Source organism: Astatotilapia calliptera, chromosome 18 (assembly GCF_900246225.1).
Source record: "Astatotilapia calliptera chromosome 18, fAstCal1.2, whole genome shotgun sequence".
Taxonomy (NCBI): Eukaryota; Metazoa; Chordata; class Actinopteri; order Cichliformes; family Cichlidae; genus Astatotilapia; species Astatotilapia calliptera.
In genome coordinates, this window is record NC_039319.1 from 8,684,120 (window position 1) to 8,703,079 (window position 18,960).

The following is an 18,960-nucleotide window of genomic DNA, read 5'->3' on the forward strand; positions in this document are numbered from 1 at the left end:
GTTCAGTGAACAGTAGGCTACAAGTTTTCTCATAAAGGCAAGTTCCTTTAATGTTTGTGCATATCTGGACACATTAACATTATTAAAGCTAGAGAGACATAACAGTTTGATTTGTTAAATAATTAAGCATCTGTTTTTAACACTAACAATTTTCAGTGTTTGAGTGCTTTTAGTAGACTCAAAATTTAACACACATTCACCTTAACCTTTCAAGGTGCAAATTTACATCACATACATAAAGTGCTATGTTCTGAAGCAGCAACAGCAGTCACGCACGACAGAAATCATGAAATACAAACACCATTACCAACATACAGGTCATACTGAACATAAAATGTATCATCTTTGTCTACTTTTCAGTTGTAGTGCTACATTTAATTGAACTATTACAGTACATGTTTGGGTTTTTACCAGGAAATATAAAATATATTACTCATTTAGAGGAAATCGGGGGTAGGGAGGGGTTGCAGGAGGCAGAAAAACTGCTTTTACTCCTGTTTTACTGCAAAAACTCAGAGTCATATGACCTTTGTACATAAATGTTTACATGTAACAGGGTATGTATTTTAAACACACATTTGCATACATTTTAGGCGTATTATACACGGTTCAGTGCTTCTACTTAAGTGGGCGGGTGTTTCCATCTCACTTCGTCATAATAACGTCTCCAAACCCACTCTTTATTCTGCTCTACTTTGGAAAAAATGAAAATTAAACACCACTGTCTCACACCTTTTTGTAACTTGGTTAGTGCCCACTGAGATTTCCATCTTCTTTACTTGATTTTTGTATCATTTGTATTTTAGTTTTTTGAGTTAAAACTGTATGTAGTGTATGTGAAGTGAATGGACTTGTGCCGTGATCAGATGTAAAGAGCTGTAGTTATGACGTTATTCCTTCATATGAATACAGTCAAGTGAGTGTATCTATATATATCATACCCAGCAAGCATATGACAATAACATACTCCACATGTTCATACAGTAGTCAGCATTAATCTGTTCTGTTCATCGATATGATGTTTCACTGATTTGTTATTTACACTGAACTTGGCGACATCTCCTGTTGCTTTTTAAACCTTCTGGTTTATACTCTTCACACGTTGCTGATGCGAACACTCAGAGGAGCGTCCCTGACCCGACCTCGGTCCTCTCCTCGTTGTTCCCTGTAGCTCTGCTCCAGACGAATCTTCTCTGGATCAGTCACCTCAGGTACAGTCCCCCCTCCATTGCTCTGGTACCCGTGCTGGGGGCTGGATGGCTTAAAAATGGGGGCGGTCTTGGTCTTGGCCACTTTGTCGAAGAAGGCAAAGTCTGCTACATATTTCCCTGAGGGAGACAGGGAAACTACAGGGGGAAACTCGTAGCCCCAGAGGATCTCATCTGGCAGGTAGGAGGTGCGAACCTGACAGGTGGCGGAGGTTGGCTCCACGGTGGCGCTCATGATCACCAGCAACTCAAAGTCAGCCAATTCTGGGTCAGTCCAGCCACCACCTGAAGAAGGTACATACAATGGAAAGAAATGTCACATTAAAGTTAAAGACCAAGAATATCCTTAGGACAAAATGGATGAAAGAAAGTTATAAAGATATTTCACTTAAAGACTCACAGTTAAGGTTTTTAACCACTAGTAGTGCTCTTAATTTGTGTTATTATGAGCATTTTGTGTGTATCTTCTTTTAATTGGAGATCATGTATCGGAATTTCAGGAGCGGGACCACGCCTCCAAACACGCTCCTTCTGGTTGTCATCTCTATGGGTTCCCCCAGTTCTGCAAGCTGTTCATTCTCGTTGACGTGCCCCACCCTCCCTCCCTCCTTGTTTTCGATTCTTAACTTCTTCACTTCTATTTAGTACATGGAGATCTGCCAGGCCCGGGAGCCATCGACAGTCCCCTTCGAGGCCTTCCCCAAACCGCAGCTCAATTCATGTCCAAGCATCACCTTTACCTACTAAAACGCTGTCAAACCTAAAATGAGGACGTTGGCCCAGCTAGTGAATCTTTATACAGATGAAAACTGGGGTTAAAAACAAGTGTCCATGCAGATAAAGAAGTAATGGAGACAGAACTGTCATCAGCTTTACAGCCATTTAATTACTGGAAGGACATCACCCATGGTCTGGTTGGGAATCAGAGACCATGTTGTTTCATTTCACATTTCTTTTTTTCAGATGAAGAACTGAGACAGTTTTGTTGCGTTTTCAGTGAAACAAAACTATGTCTCTGCTGGAAGTACTGTTAAAATTCTCCAAATGATCATCTGTTTTTAAAAAGCTGGTTTTATTTAGGCTCTATTTAATAGGTGATCAATAAATAACTATAATGTGGCTCATGAACTAAAATGAGTGTGAGACCCCTGAAGAATGTGACATAGTTACTACATTAACAAATACAGCATCAAGCAACATGTAAAACATTAAGCTAGTGGCTTCATTTTTTAAAGTCTTTTTTTAATCTTTTGACTTCACAACCAAAAAGAGGAAATTTATTTCTGCATGAATTCAGTTTTTGTAAACCTAGTCATGACATTTCTCAGAAACTGAAGCTATTTTTAACAGTTCATTACTAGGCTTATTAACTAACTACAATTTGTGGAAAGCAGGCCTATTGTTAAATTCTCCACCTACACCAGAAAGGGAGGAATGAGGGATGATGTTTTTCTCTATAACACAAGTGTTGCTGAAAGCATTTGCCTTTTCCTACCAGCACCTTGGAAGGAGGTAAAATTGTGCTAGAAACCTTCAGGGTCAGATGTTTGTATGACAGAGGAATGAGACACAAAGGTCAAAGAAATCATTCTGATGCAGTTTGTGACACCATCCGCCGAGTCTACTGCTCTCATCGCTAAACTTACCCTTGGCTGCCCAAGCTCTCAAGGGACTGTTGTCATCGATGACATGGTAGAAGGTAAGGGGCAGGATGAGGAAGGGGCTGTCACTGGAAGTGTCCACTTGAAAGGGGACATTTCTCTGATCCAGACGAACCGTCTCCCCTTCCTTGGTCAGAGACGTCTGGAGCAGTTTTCCAGTCACCTGATAGGAATATTGTGCACATGTTGCTTTAGTTCAACTGGTTCCCAGTTTGACAAATTTCTCATTCACACTAATCTATGACCTCTAAACCTATTTTTATTGTCTAGTCTTTACAAGTATGGAGTGTGTTACGGCTGTCTTCGTGGGCTGGGGTTCTGACATATAAATGTGACTGTGCAGGTGTGCCTCCAGGAGTGGTGGATCCTGAAGATGGTGTGCCTGGATTGGATGATGATCTGGAGGCGGGGTATAAGATGACACGGTTGAGGATGGCAATCCATCCATCCTCTGTTTTACCCTCAACCAGCTGGGGTTGCGACATGCCCTGTGTTGTTTTGTGAATCCAGCAGGAAGTAGGGGTGGACCGCCTTTGCAGTTGGGCACAGTTTTCTCATGTTTTGTTAGTCAGCGAAGTAAGTGATTGTTGTTTGGTCATGTTTCTTTGGGGCTAGGCAAGCAGTCGCTCCTCTGAGTTAGTTTCCTTTTGTCTGCTATTTTGGCGTGGGTCCACCCCGAAGCCTGAGTGTCTCCTGTGAAACCCATTTTTGTTTTGTTCTTGTAAATAAACCATCTCTTATTTTAACTTATGGTGTGATGTGCTGCTTGGGGTCGAACTGGGGGTGAATCATTCCTCTTGTTGCGGTCGGGTCCGCTAGACCTGCCGTAACAAGTGGAACTTTTCTCAGCTACTGTATACTTAAAGTATCTGCATGCATACTTGCCTGACACCCAATCAGGAGACTTTTGCGCATGTTGGCCACCCGGATCATGAGGCAGGGGCGGCCCTCGTGGGCGGACACCACAGCATGTTGGCTAAACTTCACTGTCTCACCGCGCTTCTTTGGCCGGGCAACCTGATCAGGAGGAACTTGGTCAGAGTCATCTTTGTTAATGATTATTGAGTAAACCTGCAGCTCACATGTACACTGCAGTGTTGTTTTAGTCAAGACAACTTCTGCTTTTTTTTTTTTTTTTAAATGTTTTCAAAACACAAATTAAGACCTGCACGGCTTTGTTGATACAAGGCACTTGTCTCTTTTCATTGCATCTTACATGGATATTTCATGTATTGGCTACCTTGGCCAGAAAGGTACCGGTGATGAAGATTTCCATGAGCATGGTGATAACCAGTTGAACTATAAGAAGGATTATGGCAGCTGGACATTCCTCAGTGATGCAGCGAAAACCGTATCCAATGGTTGTTTGGGACTCCAGGGAGAAGAGGAAAGCCCCCGTTAGCGTCTGCATCTGCATCACACAGGGCGTGTGGTTTGATGGAGGGTCAAACTCTGGAGGAAAATGTTTAAAAAAGCATCAAAAGCTCTTTTAAGTCATTTTAAAATATAAAAATAAACACTTTTGTTATTATTTGCTTTTTAGTTTTATACACATTATTATGGAACAACAGACCAGAATATTTAAAGTCTGGCTAAAAAAGGGATTTTGCTATTAAACACACTGTCTGCTGAGACACGAGTAACATCAGCGGAAGAGGGGGAGAGGCGTGTGTTAACGAAAACTAAGATAGAATAAAGATATGATATAGTTGCCAGATTATAGCTAAAACTTCACTTTAACCGCAAGATAAGTTCAGTAAAAAAAAGAAACAACAGCCTCTGCATCTCTTTACAAGCCTCCTATAACATTCACCCTCACTGCATATGCATCCTGGTTAGCACAAAAAGTAAGGAAATTAGTTAGTTATTTTTTTTGTTTAACAATGCTTCTTGGCAATAGATCTGTTAGATTTGTAAGTAAAATGCATTATTAAATGCATGATTAAATTTAAATTCAAACAAATAACAAAATATAGAGCAGTTAAACTGAATAGCACTGGCAGCTTTAAGACAGGAGAAGGCATGATCACATCACCCCTGTCCTAGCTAACTTACACTGGCTCCCCGTTAAATACCGTATTGATTTTAAAATACTTTTGCTTAGTCTTAAAATTTGAAATAACCTGGCGCCTAGCTACCTAACTGGTCTCTTCGACTTGTATAACCCTAAGACAGTACTATGATCGTCTAGCCAACTGTTATTAGTGCAACCAAGGTCTTGATTAAAGACCAGAGGTGACCCTGCCTTTGCTATGGCCACCCCTAGACTCTGGAACAATCTCCCAGTCGATGTCCGCACAGCTGAGTCCATTCAATTGTTCGCCAAAAAAACCCAGTTGTTTAACTTGGCTTTTGAAGCAAATTAGTTTGACTTTGACCCGTTGCATTGCACTATGTAATTGTATTGTTCGTACCTTGTTTTACCTGTCATGCTCTGCCCCTAATTTTATCTGCACTGCGGTACAATTGTGAAACAGTTTGATGTACTCCGGTCTTTTAAAATGTGCTATAGAAATAAATTTCATTTCATTTAGTTTGAACAGGAGATCTTGTTGGCTCCACTTTCCCTTATAGTCACTTCTTTAGTCAAGGTTATATTCACTATTATGGTTGTTTTCACACTTGTCTGTAGTCTCTTTGTTTTGGTGTGAAGAAGGAAATGAGATCTGTTTCACACTTCTTCTTGCATTGCTCAGTTGCACATACATTGAGGTTGAGTGTCCTAAACAGACATGACTGAGGTTTTGCAAGAAGTCATGACGTGTAAAGCGCAATGAACACCTGAAGTCTGGGAAGCTTCTTAGCAAACACTCCTGTTTCAGTTTATGCAATGACTGTGTGCATTCGGTTTGAATGGGTTTGAATTCACACACACAGCACAACGGTTTTTCACTTCTTAAAAGAAGTCAGCAGGAAGTCTAAGTATTAAACTGTCAGTGGTTGACAACTGAAACACTTGAATAGTTAGATATTTTTGCACTGACCTGCAGGTTTTAGTGTTTCTCAAATGTATAAATAATTTGGGGTTTTAAAGTCAGCACTGACATTTTTTCAGACATTTCCTGTATTCGACCCATAATAAACCACAAACCTGCGCAGGAAGATTAGGTACTTTTTGTGCAGATGACTTGAAGTCAAAACTGGAAACTTTCTGTATGATTCAGTTACTAATTATGTAACTGAAAAACACTTTTCAGGTGTAATAGTGAATGATTGTTAATGTCAGTTGAAACTTTTAACTGAAAACCCGCTTGTAGATCACTTAGAATGACTCCATGTGCCAAACTCAAGGCCGGTGAGGCGTGTCAGTGTGAACCTATGACCTGATCTTTGCTCTTTTAAATTTCTCCCTGCTTTCTCACCAAGAAGGTCTCCATGGACCAGTGCGACCAGGTACCACAGCACCCCGAACACGAACCAGGTCCCTGCAAAAGTGGCAGTGAACAGGAAGAACTTGTAGCGCCACTGCATGTCCAGAAATGTTGTCCAGAGGTCACGCATGTACAGAGCACTCCGTCCGCTGACATGCTCGATGCGCACGTTGCTTCGCCCGTCTTTGGACAGGACACGTCTCCTCTTCCTCAGAGACCCTCCCCCACTAGATATGCCACCACCAAGTAAAGGTTTTAAGACATCTGTCTGTGTCTGCGAGTGGCAAACTTTATGTGGAGAGGAGCTACGAGAGGAAGGAGGTGTGGCAGATGTCATCTGGGAAATAGAAAAAAATGGAATACAATGTTTTTATTGGTCATTTGTCTGACACAAAGTACACATTCTCATCCTGGAGTGCAAAATATGTTATGTTTTAAAATATACAGGATCTGCACAATCCTTGTTAGGGGTCTGCAGGTATAAGCTGTGGTGTAAGCTGCAGGAAACCTTTGCATTTTGTGGTTTTGTGCTTTTTACTTTTAGGTGTAGGCACAAAGTTAATTGGTTGGATTTCAAAAAAAGCTCATGATTTGAGCTCCTTCAGAACAGTAAGCCTGCTAGCTGAAAAGAGGCAAGCTGAGTGTGACATCCGACACATGTTAGAGGAACTTTAGTTTCATATTTAAGCAGAGCCAATCTGATAACAGTGGCTTCCTGTGTACAGACTTTACACTCTTCCCACTATGACTAACTGCAGCTGTTAGTAACTTCCCTGCAGATATCTGCTCTCTCATTAACACATTTAAACTACGTGTCTAATATGTGTTTGTTTCAGCCTGGTAATAATTTTAATAACAGAATAACAAAGATGAAAGGTCATGCAGACCCACACATGTTGTTGTGGGAAATTCTTTAGCTGGTGAAACTGTTCTGGGAGTTCACTCAGACAGGAATCCTCTCTGGTCATGAGTCACTCTCCAACAGAAACTGATTGAATGTAATAATAGTTTGAGGAATTTACTAAAATTCACTGTGTTAATATTAGAACACCACATATTCAGTGAGTAGTTCTGACAGAAGAATGAATAAATACACATATTAACATGTACCATATATTTCATTTCCAATATCATGGCTCAAGGAAAGTTTTCTGAAGCATGAATATTTTAGCAGCAATGAGAAGTGCCACCCTGCCAACAGTTTAGAGGCAGCAAATCAAGGATTATGAGAAGGCAAGGCCAGTGCCATCTGGCTGTTCTTATAGTATGGATGAGTTAGACTGTGTAAACCCTAAAAATATAAAACAGATAACACCATTAAAAAAATGTGAGAAATAAAAGAAGAAACCCTTAGAGGGCAAGTTAACACTAACACATTTTAAATGTCTGTACCCTGCCCATTATTTCCGTAAATAGGCATTCTTGGTGTTTGCAAATTTACTGAAATATAGTCATGAAGAAGTGACATATGCCGTCACTGTGTGGCCCAAAAGGGGTGCTTTGTTCTTCTTTTGATTGCGATCTTTGAAACTAAAACCTGAAACAGGAAGAACAAACCTTTCTTCACGTTTCAAAACTTATTGGGTTTCAGCTTCATGTGTTGTGTCACATAGAAGATAGAGAACTCTCCTCTTGTGTAAATCATTTCTTTAGAATAGTCTGTACATGTTTTTCAGGTAAGGTGGGCTGCTTGGTGCTTTTTATGGTGGTTAAACGGTAGAGTGAGTCATTAAAATGTGGTTTCAAAAAGTAAATTTCAGTGACTAAGTATAGTTACGCATGGAAGTCATACATTTTCTCACCATGTCGTGCCTGTGACTCACTAGCTGTAAACTACTAACCAAAAAAGCTAACTAACAAATATGTGACCAGTGATGGAAAGATAAACTATGATATATTTCTGACTCATAGATGCTAACTCCTTTAGCATGTTCTTTGAAATGCATGCATTTCTTCAGACTGACAGCATCTCCATCACTGTCAGCTGTCAGCTCCACTTTGTGTCAGTTAACATGATGGTGAATGCTAAAGAGGAGAGACTTGGTATTAGAGGAAGTACAAGCTCACACATCTGTTAGTGTGGTTAGATCTTTCTTAAGACCAGGTTTGGGCGATGTATACTTGATGTGAAAAACAGGAAGAGAAACAGCTGCTAATCAATTTTTAGTCCCATATTTGGACTAACCCTCATCTAAAACAAAAGACCTGTCTATTTCTGTCTTTAGAAAGACAAATTGAATTTCAAATGTCCCCGTGATCTGATAGCAAGTATTTCAGTTTTTCAGTTTTTACATTTTGGTATGTTTGCATGAATATGTAGATGAAAGAATATTTAGATACAGGTCATGTCAGACAGCTAGCTCCTGCATAATTTGACATGCTCACTTACGTTCAACAAATGATGGAGGTCAAGTGAGAGAATAGCCCACAAAACAGGGAGATAAGGAAGAGGAAGGTGAAAAGAAAGAAAGAAAGAAGACAGTAATTAGGATGCATTCATTGACGCAACAGACAACCCACACAGAGACTCATTTGTGATCCAAAGGACGGAGAAGAAACTTGAAAGAGTCAATTAAGGTCAAAATCTTTGTTGGAAACTCAGACGTTTATCAAGATAACGTTTATTTAAAAAGCTTACTGTTGATTCTGATCAGGGAGACCTTTAGTGGACAAAGAGTGAACTTCTGACTGGAAACCAGAGACAGCAAGAGACAGTGAGAGATGGATAGGGAAAGGGCCAGTTCAGCTTTCTGTGTGCTTTGGCCTTGTTCAGCCTGAGACTTGACTCCTGTAAAGTCTTTTCTCGGGTGTTTTACACTCTGGATCCTCAGAAGATCACTCTGTGAGAACTTCTCACGCTCATTAAAGCAGAATGTAAAATTCTCCTTTTCATGTAAAAGGATATAAAAGCTCTCTAGTCTTCATGGTCCTCTCAGGCCAAAAAGTAAGTGGCCACCTGTTAACATGATAATTTGTGATTACTGGGAATCTTATTTCAGCTTCCTGATTGTTGATAAAATTTTGGAGCCTGGCTTCAGGGATTTGATCCCACTCAATGACAGAAGCATCGGTGAGCTCCAAACGTATATTAGTGGTGGAAGTAATACTCAGATGTATAAGTAAGAAGAAGTCCTGCAATGCAACTGAAATCTTTTGTAATAAAATTGTGTTTATTATATTCTGCATATAATGATCAGTGTGACAGACATATTACTAAAAACACTGTGAATTTGTGGCTTAACGGCATTTTATTCTTGCAGCTAGTCAAACTGACACTATTTTCAGCTGCATTTACACTGTTTTTCTAAAGCAGTTGTTTATTTCTGACAGACTAGCTTCCTCCAAAAATGACAATGTAAATTACTCGTGCAAGCATAAGTTGGGCAAGCTTCAGCTGTCTTGCAAATGAGGTCTGGTGTAATCACCATCACATCACACAAACAACAAGGCAAAGTTTTGAGGGGTTTTCTCCATAAAAGGAATTGATGGCAAGAGTGCCAAACAGAATCTGAAAGCAAAACTTTAAACCTAATTCAAGATTCTCACCCTTCATAATGCCGCTGTGCTGGGGACTGTTTTTCTGTCTCCTATGTTTCACTTTAGAGGCACTTACATGTGTCATCTTCATAGCATAAACGAAAATTATCATTTACTTGGATTCTCAGCCTAGAGTTTGGACCCTACTTGGATGTTCACAATAAAAACAAAGATGTGTAAAAGGTATAGGAGAGAAAAACAAACAGCTCTTACTTTCTCTCCTTTTTCTAAATAACAGATTTTGCCCCTAGAAAATTTGAGCGAAATAAAATTAATTCATATAAACAGTTCAGAGATGAAAAATCGCTTTGCTGAAATTTGTAACAATTCACATCTGCAACAAGACAACAGGCCCAGAGATGCTTTTGAGGAAGTTTGCACGCAAACGAGTTTAGAAACACTTTTCTTACTCGTCTGCAATGTCAAATAAATTTCCGGTGAACTGCATGTAAGTGCGGTAAAGGACTTAATTATTATACACTGTCACGGTCCAGCCTGCAGCCAGCATCTGTGCCAAAGGCATTAGATAGGGCTGAGGTCAGGGTTTTTGATAAATTCTAAACTGCAAAAATTTTTTTACTTTTTTGCACAGATGTGAAAATATTATTTCCTCATTCTCATCTCTAGACCAGGTGTGTCCATATACTTTTGCCTCGTAGCATAAATCAAAAATAGCTCCTTTGCTGATTGTGGATTACATAACCGATCAGCTTTAATTACATCACACTTTTGTGAGCCATTCAAAGGCTTTGCACTTACAATGGATCAATTGAAAACTTCACTCTTTCAACTCTGCATCACCCTCTTACCCAGCCCTGTCCCTGTCAGCCGCGCACACACGAATACGCTCGCAAATTCCACTACAGCCATGTATCAGATAACTAATAGAGTAAATGAGAGGGAAACTATTAACGAACCTCTCCAGCAGGATGTATTCCATCTCCATGGCAGCGCTACAACTTTACTGTACCTGCAGCCTCAGTGAGACGAATCCAAGAACTCAATCAAAACTTTTGTCTGACAAAAAGAGCAGTGGATGTTTTCCTGATCTCCCTCTTTCTCTTTTCCTCTCTCTTCTTCTCCTTTCCTCTTTCTCTCGCCTTCCTTCCTTCCTTCTCTCTATCTCTCTCCCCTCTGTGTACACAGGAATGCTTTGTTGCGAGCTCAGATAAAAGAAACAAAAGGCGCCATTGACAAATACGACTCTGTGCCCATCCATGTGTGTGCGTGTGCGAGAGTGTGTGTGATTATGTGAGAGTAGGATTGAAATTACATGTGTCTTTTATGTGATCGTAGGTGTGTCATTTTGTATGCATGTAAATACAAGTGCACAGCTATGCATGTGTGCCAGTCATGTTGTGTCAGTATAAATACGTCTTCACATTGTGAGGACTCAACGTTTCACTGATGGAAGAAAAGCAAGTCGTCACAACGTAAACACAAATCAGTGCATTTTGGTTGAATTAGGCTTGTAGGTAGGGAAGCTTATATTAAAGTTTTTTGAGTGAATGAATGAATGAGTGAAAGTCCTGAATGTCCTGTGAAGTGGTGTGTGTGTGTGTGTGTGTGTGTGTGTGTGTGTGTGTGTGTGTGTGTGTGTGTGTGTGTGTGTGTGTGTGTGTGTGTGTGTGTGTGTGTGTGTGAAAATGAAAGAGAGGGAGAAATGAGTAAAGTGGAAAATGAGAGCACACAGACAGAAGGGGAAAGAGAGAAAGATCTGTGACAAAAGGCCCTCATTAGTATTCTGGAGTGAGGAGTAATCCCCCTCCCTCCCCTCCAGACACACTCACACACACTTTTCTCCCCCTTCTTATTTTATTTGTTATTTTGTTTTTTTCCTTCTGTCAAAAAATTCATTAAGATTCATTAAGAAATAAAAACTTTTTTCTCATCCTCTAAGCGTCTTTTTACTGACGATCTAAAGTTCATTTATTAGACGTGTTCTCCCTCTTTAAAGATCAGATTTGGGGAAATATAATCGACAATATCATGCTATAGTTTCATTGCGATGGAGATGCGGGGAAGTGTAAACTTCTTCAAGTGTTGATCAGATCTTCACCAAAAACTGTTGATTTACCTCTTTTGAGGCAGCATTGAACTTTTTTTTAAGGTAAACTGAAATAATAAACTGGAGCAAATATGCACAATAATAAACCTTCTGCCTGGTTTACACTGTGAAATAAACTGAACTCGATTTGTATCCACAGCTTTCAAAGCATTTTTAAGTTTGTTTTATATGGTATGTTTTACAGAGATGGAAAGAACAAACTGATCATTGCTGACAAGCTGATTGCTGATAAAATGTCCATCTATCTATCATCTTCCGGAAACCAAGATATTAAGAGAAACACTTTAAGGAACTGTGAAACTTTACTTCAAAATGCAGCACAAAAAGACAAGTCCCCTTTATTAACTTTTTATTTTGTAAATGATATATTCAAGATCGTTTATGCTACTGTCATGGATTTTTGTGTTTTGCAACCTCTGATTGTGCAAGGCAATGCTCTCATGATCTAATTTGCAGTGTGTCAGCATTTTCTGAAATATTGTTTAGGTTCAACAATACATGCAGTAAAAAATCAAATCAATTTAATAAGCTCAAATATATAATTACACACATCTACACAATCGCTTTGTCCTGGAGAATTAATTCCATGGAGAATTATTACTTTACGAGTCTAATGATCATCGGGTCCAACTCTGATTTATTCTTTCGTATTTCCAGCGCACTTTGTTGAGAATTCATTTGCTTACCTTTTCAGCGCAGGCTGCAATCTAATTGACCCGTACAGAGAGGAGTTAGGAGCCTGGAGCCTCAGCCTTTCGTCCACATGGCTGCTTTGTTGTCATGCTCACAGGACACAATTGGGACTGTAACTCTGCAGGAGTAACTTCAACACCCTGCGTCCCACGACACTGATACACTGCTGAGGAGAATTATGGAGACAGTCACTGGCTCATCGGGCTCTTGTTTCGGACCCAAAGCCCGCTCTCACTGGCTACAAATTCTTCCCAAAGTGACAGGACTTGGCTTTATAACAGGCCCCTCTCTCACTGTTCCCCCTGAGCTCTCTCATTCCTGAATCCCTGTTGCGTCCTGAAAGTCTGTGTAATTGGTGTAATAATTGATCGCCACTCCCCACAGTCTCCCTTTTTCCTTTTGTTTTTATTAAAATGACACAAAGGGCCATGAATACATCATACAGGCAGCACACCAGATTCACGCAGAGAGAAATAAACACACATGTTCAGTGCCTCGCGTGCACATTCTGCACAAACGCACACAAGGACATGTGCACGCGCCAACAAATGGCCCTAACAAACCACCCCCTGCAGCAAACCTACACACACACAAGTACACACACAAACACTCTTTTAGGGGAAACCACAGAGCACCCTATTCATTTCTTCTGTGCCCGGCGTTTGCTGTGTCCAAGAGCGTCTGTACGGAGCATCCTGTTAAGCTCCGCCACATAAAGAGGGGCATCCGTGAGGTGAATACAACCCCATGGTTTGGCTCAGGAGAGGGTGACAAAGCATTATTTAATAGAAAGAGGACCATTGGTCAATGAGGACCATTGGTCACATGTGCAGAAGAGTCCACTTTGAACAAAGTGCAGGATCAGCCCTGAACTTTATTTTTGTGTTGTTATTGTTGCCATCAAGATGTTCTATTTTAAAGCAACACTGGAGCCTTTCTGTATTACCCCCGACCGCCAAAAAAACAAGACACATATATGAAGAGGAAGTCAGTATCGTGGAAACTAAATAACCACTGTGAAACTGTGTAAAAGTTTTCTGTGTATTCAAAAGAAACGGAAAATATGTGTGATCGTGGCAATGCAAGCGTGTGGCCTTTGAAGAGGAAGGAAAAAGATAAGATTAAACCACGCTGTCTGAACTTTTCTTACGCAGTCAGTTTTTGCATGCACATCTCTAAAGCTGCAGGAGCAAGAATCCTAAAATCAAAGCGTAGGCTGAAGCAGCATGAACGTTTATTCTTCTCATTTGTGGCAGTTAGTTGGTTATTTGTTCCTGCATTTTGCAGGGCATCTCCACGCAAGGTGCTTGTACTTCAACATTAGTGTATGAGCGCAAGAATTATAAAGTGTGTGTTAGTTTATAAAGTTTAAAGTAAAAGTAGAAGTAATAGTTTTCTTCAAGGGTTGTTTTGTGGTCACAGTGACAATCAAGCTCTAAGTAATTTAGCCTGAAAATCCAGTTATCACAACACAACAACATTCGAGCATTTAGCCAAGTATTTCACTTTGTTAAAATAATGCATGCTAACCTGCACGTGCATTAATAGCCCCGCAGTCTAGAGTTTATCTGTTTTTGGCAGGTATATTATGTGCGGAAACTACCTTTATTAACTATGTAACTATGTGAGAAAAGTATCTGTCCAAATAAAGTTGCTGTACTGCACACTAATTATATGTAAGTTTGTGCACTGAACGTAAAGTCGACCCTCAGTGCTAATTTTACCCCAACCTGTATCAGCATCACTCAACCCACATTCAATTTCCTCCACAGTTCTTGTAAATTACAGTCAGTACTTCTGACTTGACTAGGAAGTTGGACCAAGCAAGGGGGAACGATAAAAATATGGCTTCCCTTTTACTTTAAAACTTTATCTTTATTATACCACTTACTGATGGGTTTTTTTCTCACTTAGTTAAAAAGTATTAGTATCAACATATTCTAATTGAAGATATGTCATCAAATATGGTACCTGCAAAAAAAGTAATGATCTCACCATCTTCTCTTTTTGAGCATGACTTTGATCATTTAAAACCTCAAGGTGCTGAAGTACTCGAGACATCGAGACATACATGCGTGCATGCATGTGATTCAGTTTCAGTATGAAGAGCTGTTAAAAAAATCAGCTGTTTACCGTTTTTTCTCTTCATGCGCATGCTAGGGAAAAAAAGTAGGGGTATGTGTGTGTGTGTGTGTGTGTGTGTGTGTGTGTGTGTGTGTGTGTGTGTGTGTGTGTGTGTGTGTGTGTGTGTGTGTGTGTGTGTGGTGGGGTCAGTCAGTGCTCTTGGCTGGTGTTGGTGAACTTACCTCCGTTCTTTAGAAACTCTTTTTCTCACCCTCCTTTTTCTCTCTGCAGCCTTTTATCTGATTCTCTCTGCACATTTAGTTGCTGTTTTGCTGTTTTTCCCACTTCCTTCCGGTTCTTACTTCTGCTTGGTGAATTCACTAAGGTGAAAACACAGACATCAGGTTACAGAGAGTTTAAAAAAAACTTGTTGCCAATATTCATGACAGACTTACAAATTCAGGGTTTATTTAAAATGTAGACTTGGTTCATTCATTCATTATGTTTAGCATCCAGCATTATGTAATTATGATGCCGCAATAATAACAATAAAAATACATAATATCATACTATGTTTCATTCAATATCTGTCAGCTTCAGATGAGCTTTAGGCAATAGACAAATGGATGGATGGATGTTTGATGTTTTGTTTAAAAAATAGTAGCTGTGCAAGACCAATTACAGAAGTTTGACTTTTGCTGCAATTCCAGGTTTAGTCAGCAGAGGGAAACATATGACAGTATTTCCTACTATTGATCATTTGAGGAATGAGCTCCCTTTTAAGATAAAAAAAAACAAGTCATTATAGTATAACTCACTGTGGTTTAGGTAACGGTGAGGGTTGAGAAGTGTGTGTGTGCGTGTGTGTGCGTGTGTGTGAGTGAGTGTTTGCGTGTGTGTGTGTGGTACACGTATTACTCATTTTCAGATGACCTTTATTTCTTCACACAGCCACATCACAGGGACCTGTTTCCCTTGCAAGGAAAAAACAGCAAGTTTCCATAAGATAAAGTTAAGGTGAAAATGTGCTTAACAGGAACAGGAAGTTTGGGTAATGACCTCAATATCTAAGGTACTATATGTGAGTTTACAGCAGACATTCAGGCCACCAGTTGCTATGCTCTTTGCAGGCCCAATCACTCACACCTGATAGTATTTCATCTCCTCAACAACACTTTAGATACATTGCAGAAATATATATGTATATACAGACATATATATTACTACAATGTATCTTAGATGCAAGATTATTGTACAGGGAGTGCAGAATTATTAGGCAAATGAGTATTTTGTCCACATCATCCTCTTCATGCATGTTGTCTTACTCCAAGCTGTATAGGCTCGAAAGCCTACTACCAATTAAGCATATTAGGTGATGTGCATCTCTGTAATGAGAAGGGGTGTGGTCTAATGACATCAACACCCTATATCAGGTGTGCATAATTATTAGGCAACGTCCTTTCCTTTGGCAAAATGGGTCAGAAGAAGGACTTGACAGGCTCAGAAAAGTCAAAAATAGTGAGATATCTTGCAGAGGGATGCAGCAGTCTCAAAATTGCAAAGCTTCTGAAGCGTGATCATCGAACAATCAAGCGTTTCATTCAAAATAGTCAACAGGGTCGCAAGAAGCGTGTGGAAAAACCAAGGCGCAAAATAACTGCCCATGAACTGAGAAAAGTCAAGCGTGCAGCTGCCAAGATGCCACTTGCCACCAGTTTGGCCATATTTCAGAGCTGCAACATCACTGGAGTGCCCAAAAGCACAATGTGTGCAATACTCAGAGACATGGCCAAGGTGAGAAAGGCTGAAAGACGACCACCACTGAACAAGACACACAAGCTGAAACGTCAAGACTGGGCCAAGAAATATCTCGAGACTGGTTTTTCTAAGGTTTTATGGACTGATGAAATGAGAGTGAGTCTTGATGGGCCAGATGGATGGGCCCGTGGCTGGATTGGTAAAGGGCAGAGAGCTCCAGTCCGACTCAGACGCCAGCAAGGTGGAGTACTGGTATCATCAAAGATGAGCTTGTGGGGCCTTTTCGGGTTGAGGATGGAGTCAAACTCAACTCCCAGTCCTACTGCCAGTTTCTGGAAGACACCTTCAAGCAGTGGTACAGGAAGAAGTCTGCATCCTTCAAGAAAAACATGATTTTCATGCAGGACAATGCTCCATCACACGCGTCCACAGCGTGGCTGGCAAGAAAGGGTATAAAAGAAGAAAAACTAATGACATGGCCTCCTTGTTCACCTGATCTGAACCCCATTGAGAACCTGTGGTCCATCATCAAATGTGAGATTTACAAGGAGGGAAAACAGTACACCTCTCTGAACAGTGTCTGGGAGGCTGTGGTTGCTGCTGCACGCAATGTTGATGGTGAACAGATCAAAACACTGACAGAATCCATGGATGGCAGGCTTTTGAGTGTCCTTGCAAAGAAAGGTGGCTATATTGGTCGCTGATTTGTTTTTGTTTTGTTTTTGAATGTCAGAAATGTATATTTGTGAATGTGGAGATGTTATATTGGTTTCACTGGTAAAAATAAATAATTGAAATGGGTATATATTTGTTTTTTGTTAAGTTGCCTAATAATTATGCACAGTAATAGTCACCTGCACACACAGATATCCCCCTAAAATAGCTAAAACTAAAAACTACTTCCAAAAACATTCAGCTTTGATATTAATGAGTTTTTTGGTTTCATTGAGAACATGGTTGTTGTTCAATAATAAAATTATTCCTCAAAAATACAACTTGCCTAATAATTCTGCACTCCCTGTATGAATAAGTCCAAGAGCAAGGAATTTTAAGAAAGTCCTCATGAAAACTTATCTGATCTGGTGTCCAGACAACACTTATAATACCTCTGGCACTGCTGCTAGAACCACAGTTGCTCAGTATGAGAATTTTTCTTTGAATTCCAAATCATTACCTAGTGAAGTATCAGCGTCCCCTACTGAATCAGCAGCTTTTAAGACTGGAGCGCCCCCTACTGGTGGCCAAAGGCACCAACCCTCAATTTATGCTCGTTGGTGTGTGACTTCATTGTTAAAGTTTCATGAAAAATAATGAAAGCAACTATAATAACCACTTTATTCCACGACGACTCCAGTCTTTAGGGATGGATATGATACTACTTATTATTTTCTTTATTTTGACAAAATAACAAGTTGATTATCTAACTATTCAAAACTGCCATCATTAGTGATATGATGCTTTTAACCCCAATGTTGTGTTAGGTCAAATTTGACAACTTTAAAAGTTTTACCTCCAAAAAATGTAGTTGACTTATCAGACTGACCTAAGATTCCATGTCTTTGTCCACAAAGAAGATTTCCTGAAAAGAAACAAGCAAAGGTTGTGGTTCTGGAGCTTGATTGGAGGTCTCGGGGACATAAGATGATAATTTCTTCATCTTGTGCGGTCTTGGTCAGGAACTGTGTCAGAAGCAAGTGTAGTTTTGGGATACTTTCCTCGGTGCACAAATAAAACATTCACTTTTGACCAGGAACACAACAGGTTACATTATGTGACTGTATAAAACTTTTAAATGTTTCAAAACAAAAGTTCATTATAATATTGACCCAGAGTAGTCTCTAATACACAGTTTACCGTTTGATCCGATTATTTCTTATAATCAATATAAGACAGAAATTGTGTTTCTATAAGAACTCAAATTCAAGACATATAAGATCAGATTAATGAGATTAATAAAGTGGGAACACAAAATTGTTTGACACGAAATGAACACAACATGAGGGCTAAAGTCAGCTCATAGGTCTGTAGTCAGAACACAAAAAATGACCCAGTTTCTTTCATTGTTAAGAAATGCATGTTACAGAATAAGCATTGCATCCAGTAGGACATGCTCCCCTTCAAAGACACACTGAAACACATAAATGTGCGTTAAAGGCAAAAGTTTCTTCAGCTTCACAGTTCAGCCTCATTCGTCCTTTATCAGAGGGCTGTGGCGACCCCTACAGGAAACAACAGAAAGCAAAAGAAGATCAAGTTTGTTTTATCCTTTTCCTTGGTATCGTGGTTTGGAAGTTTATCTGTAAAAGAACAGAAAGTAGAAAGTTACTCAACCAAAATGTTAAATCGTCTAAGAGGCTGATTGGTGAGCCACAGCTGAACCAGTCGTCCTTGTGCAGACAGTTTTACTTGACAACTCTCAGCCTTCGCGTAGCGACTTTGACTTTCCTGCTTCTGGAAAAAAGGGTTTTAGTGCAGAACAATACTTTGTTCCAGGATCCAACACTCAAATAAACAAATCATAGCTCTGGTTCACTAAATTAAGTTGTTAATATTGATTTTTTTTTTAATTTATTCATTCATTCAGCATTCTGTTGACTGTG

The 18,960-nt window shown here is 39.8% G+C and overlaps 1 protein-coding gene across 2 annotated transcripts; it reads right to left on the reverse strand.

Moving 5' to 3' along the window:
- Positions 1-24: 24 nt before the first annotated feature.
- Positions 25-12,984, reverse strand: LOC113010453 (potassium inwardly rectifying channel subfamily J member 10). 2 transcript variants are annotated; one of them, XM_026149501.1, is made up of 6 exons: positions 12,532-12,984; positions 6,232-6,577; positions 4,110-4,321; positions 3,755-3,886; positions 2,855-3,032; positions 25-1,493 (listed from the first exon to the last, which is right to left on the reverse strand). In XM_026149501.1, exons 2-6 carry the CDS (start codon positions 6,575-6,577, stop codon positions 1,096-1,098), a joined length of 1,266 nt encoding a protein of 421 aa, XP_026005286.1. In that variant the 5' UTR covers positions 12,532-12,984; the 3' UTR covers positions 25-1,095. The 2 variants fall into 2 exon arrangements, with proteins under 2 accessions (XP_026005286.1, XP_026005287.1); XM_026149502.1 differs by lacking the exon at positions 12,532-12,984 and adding an exon at positions 10,695-10,846 and having other exon boundaries at positions 6,232-6,545.
- Positions 12,985-18,960: the final 5,976 nt, after the last annotated feature.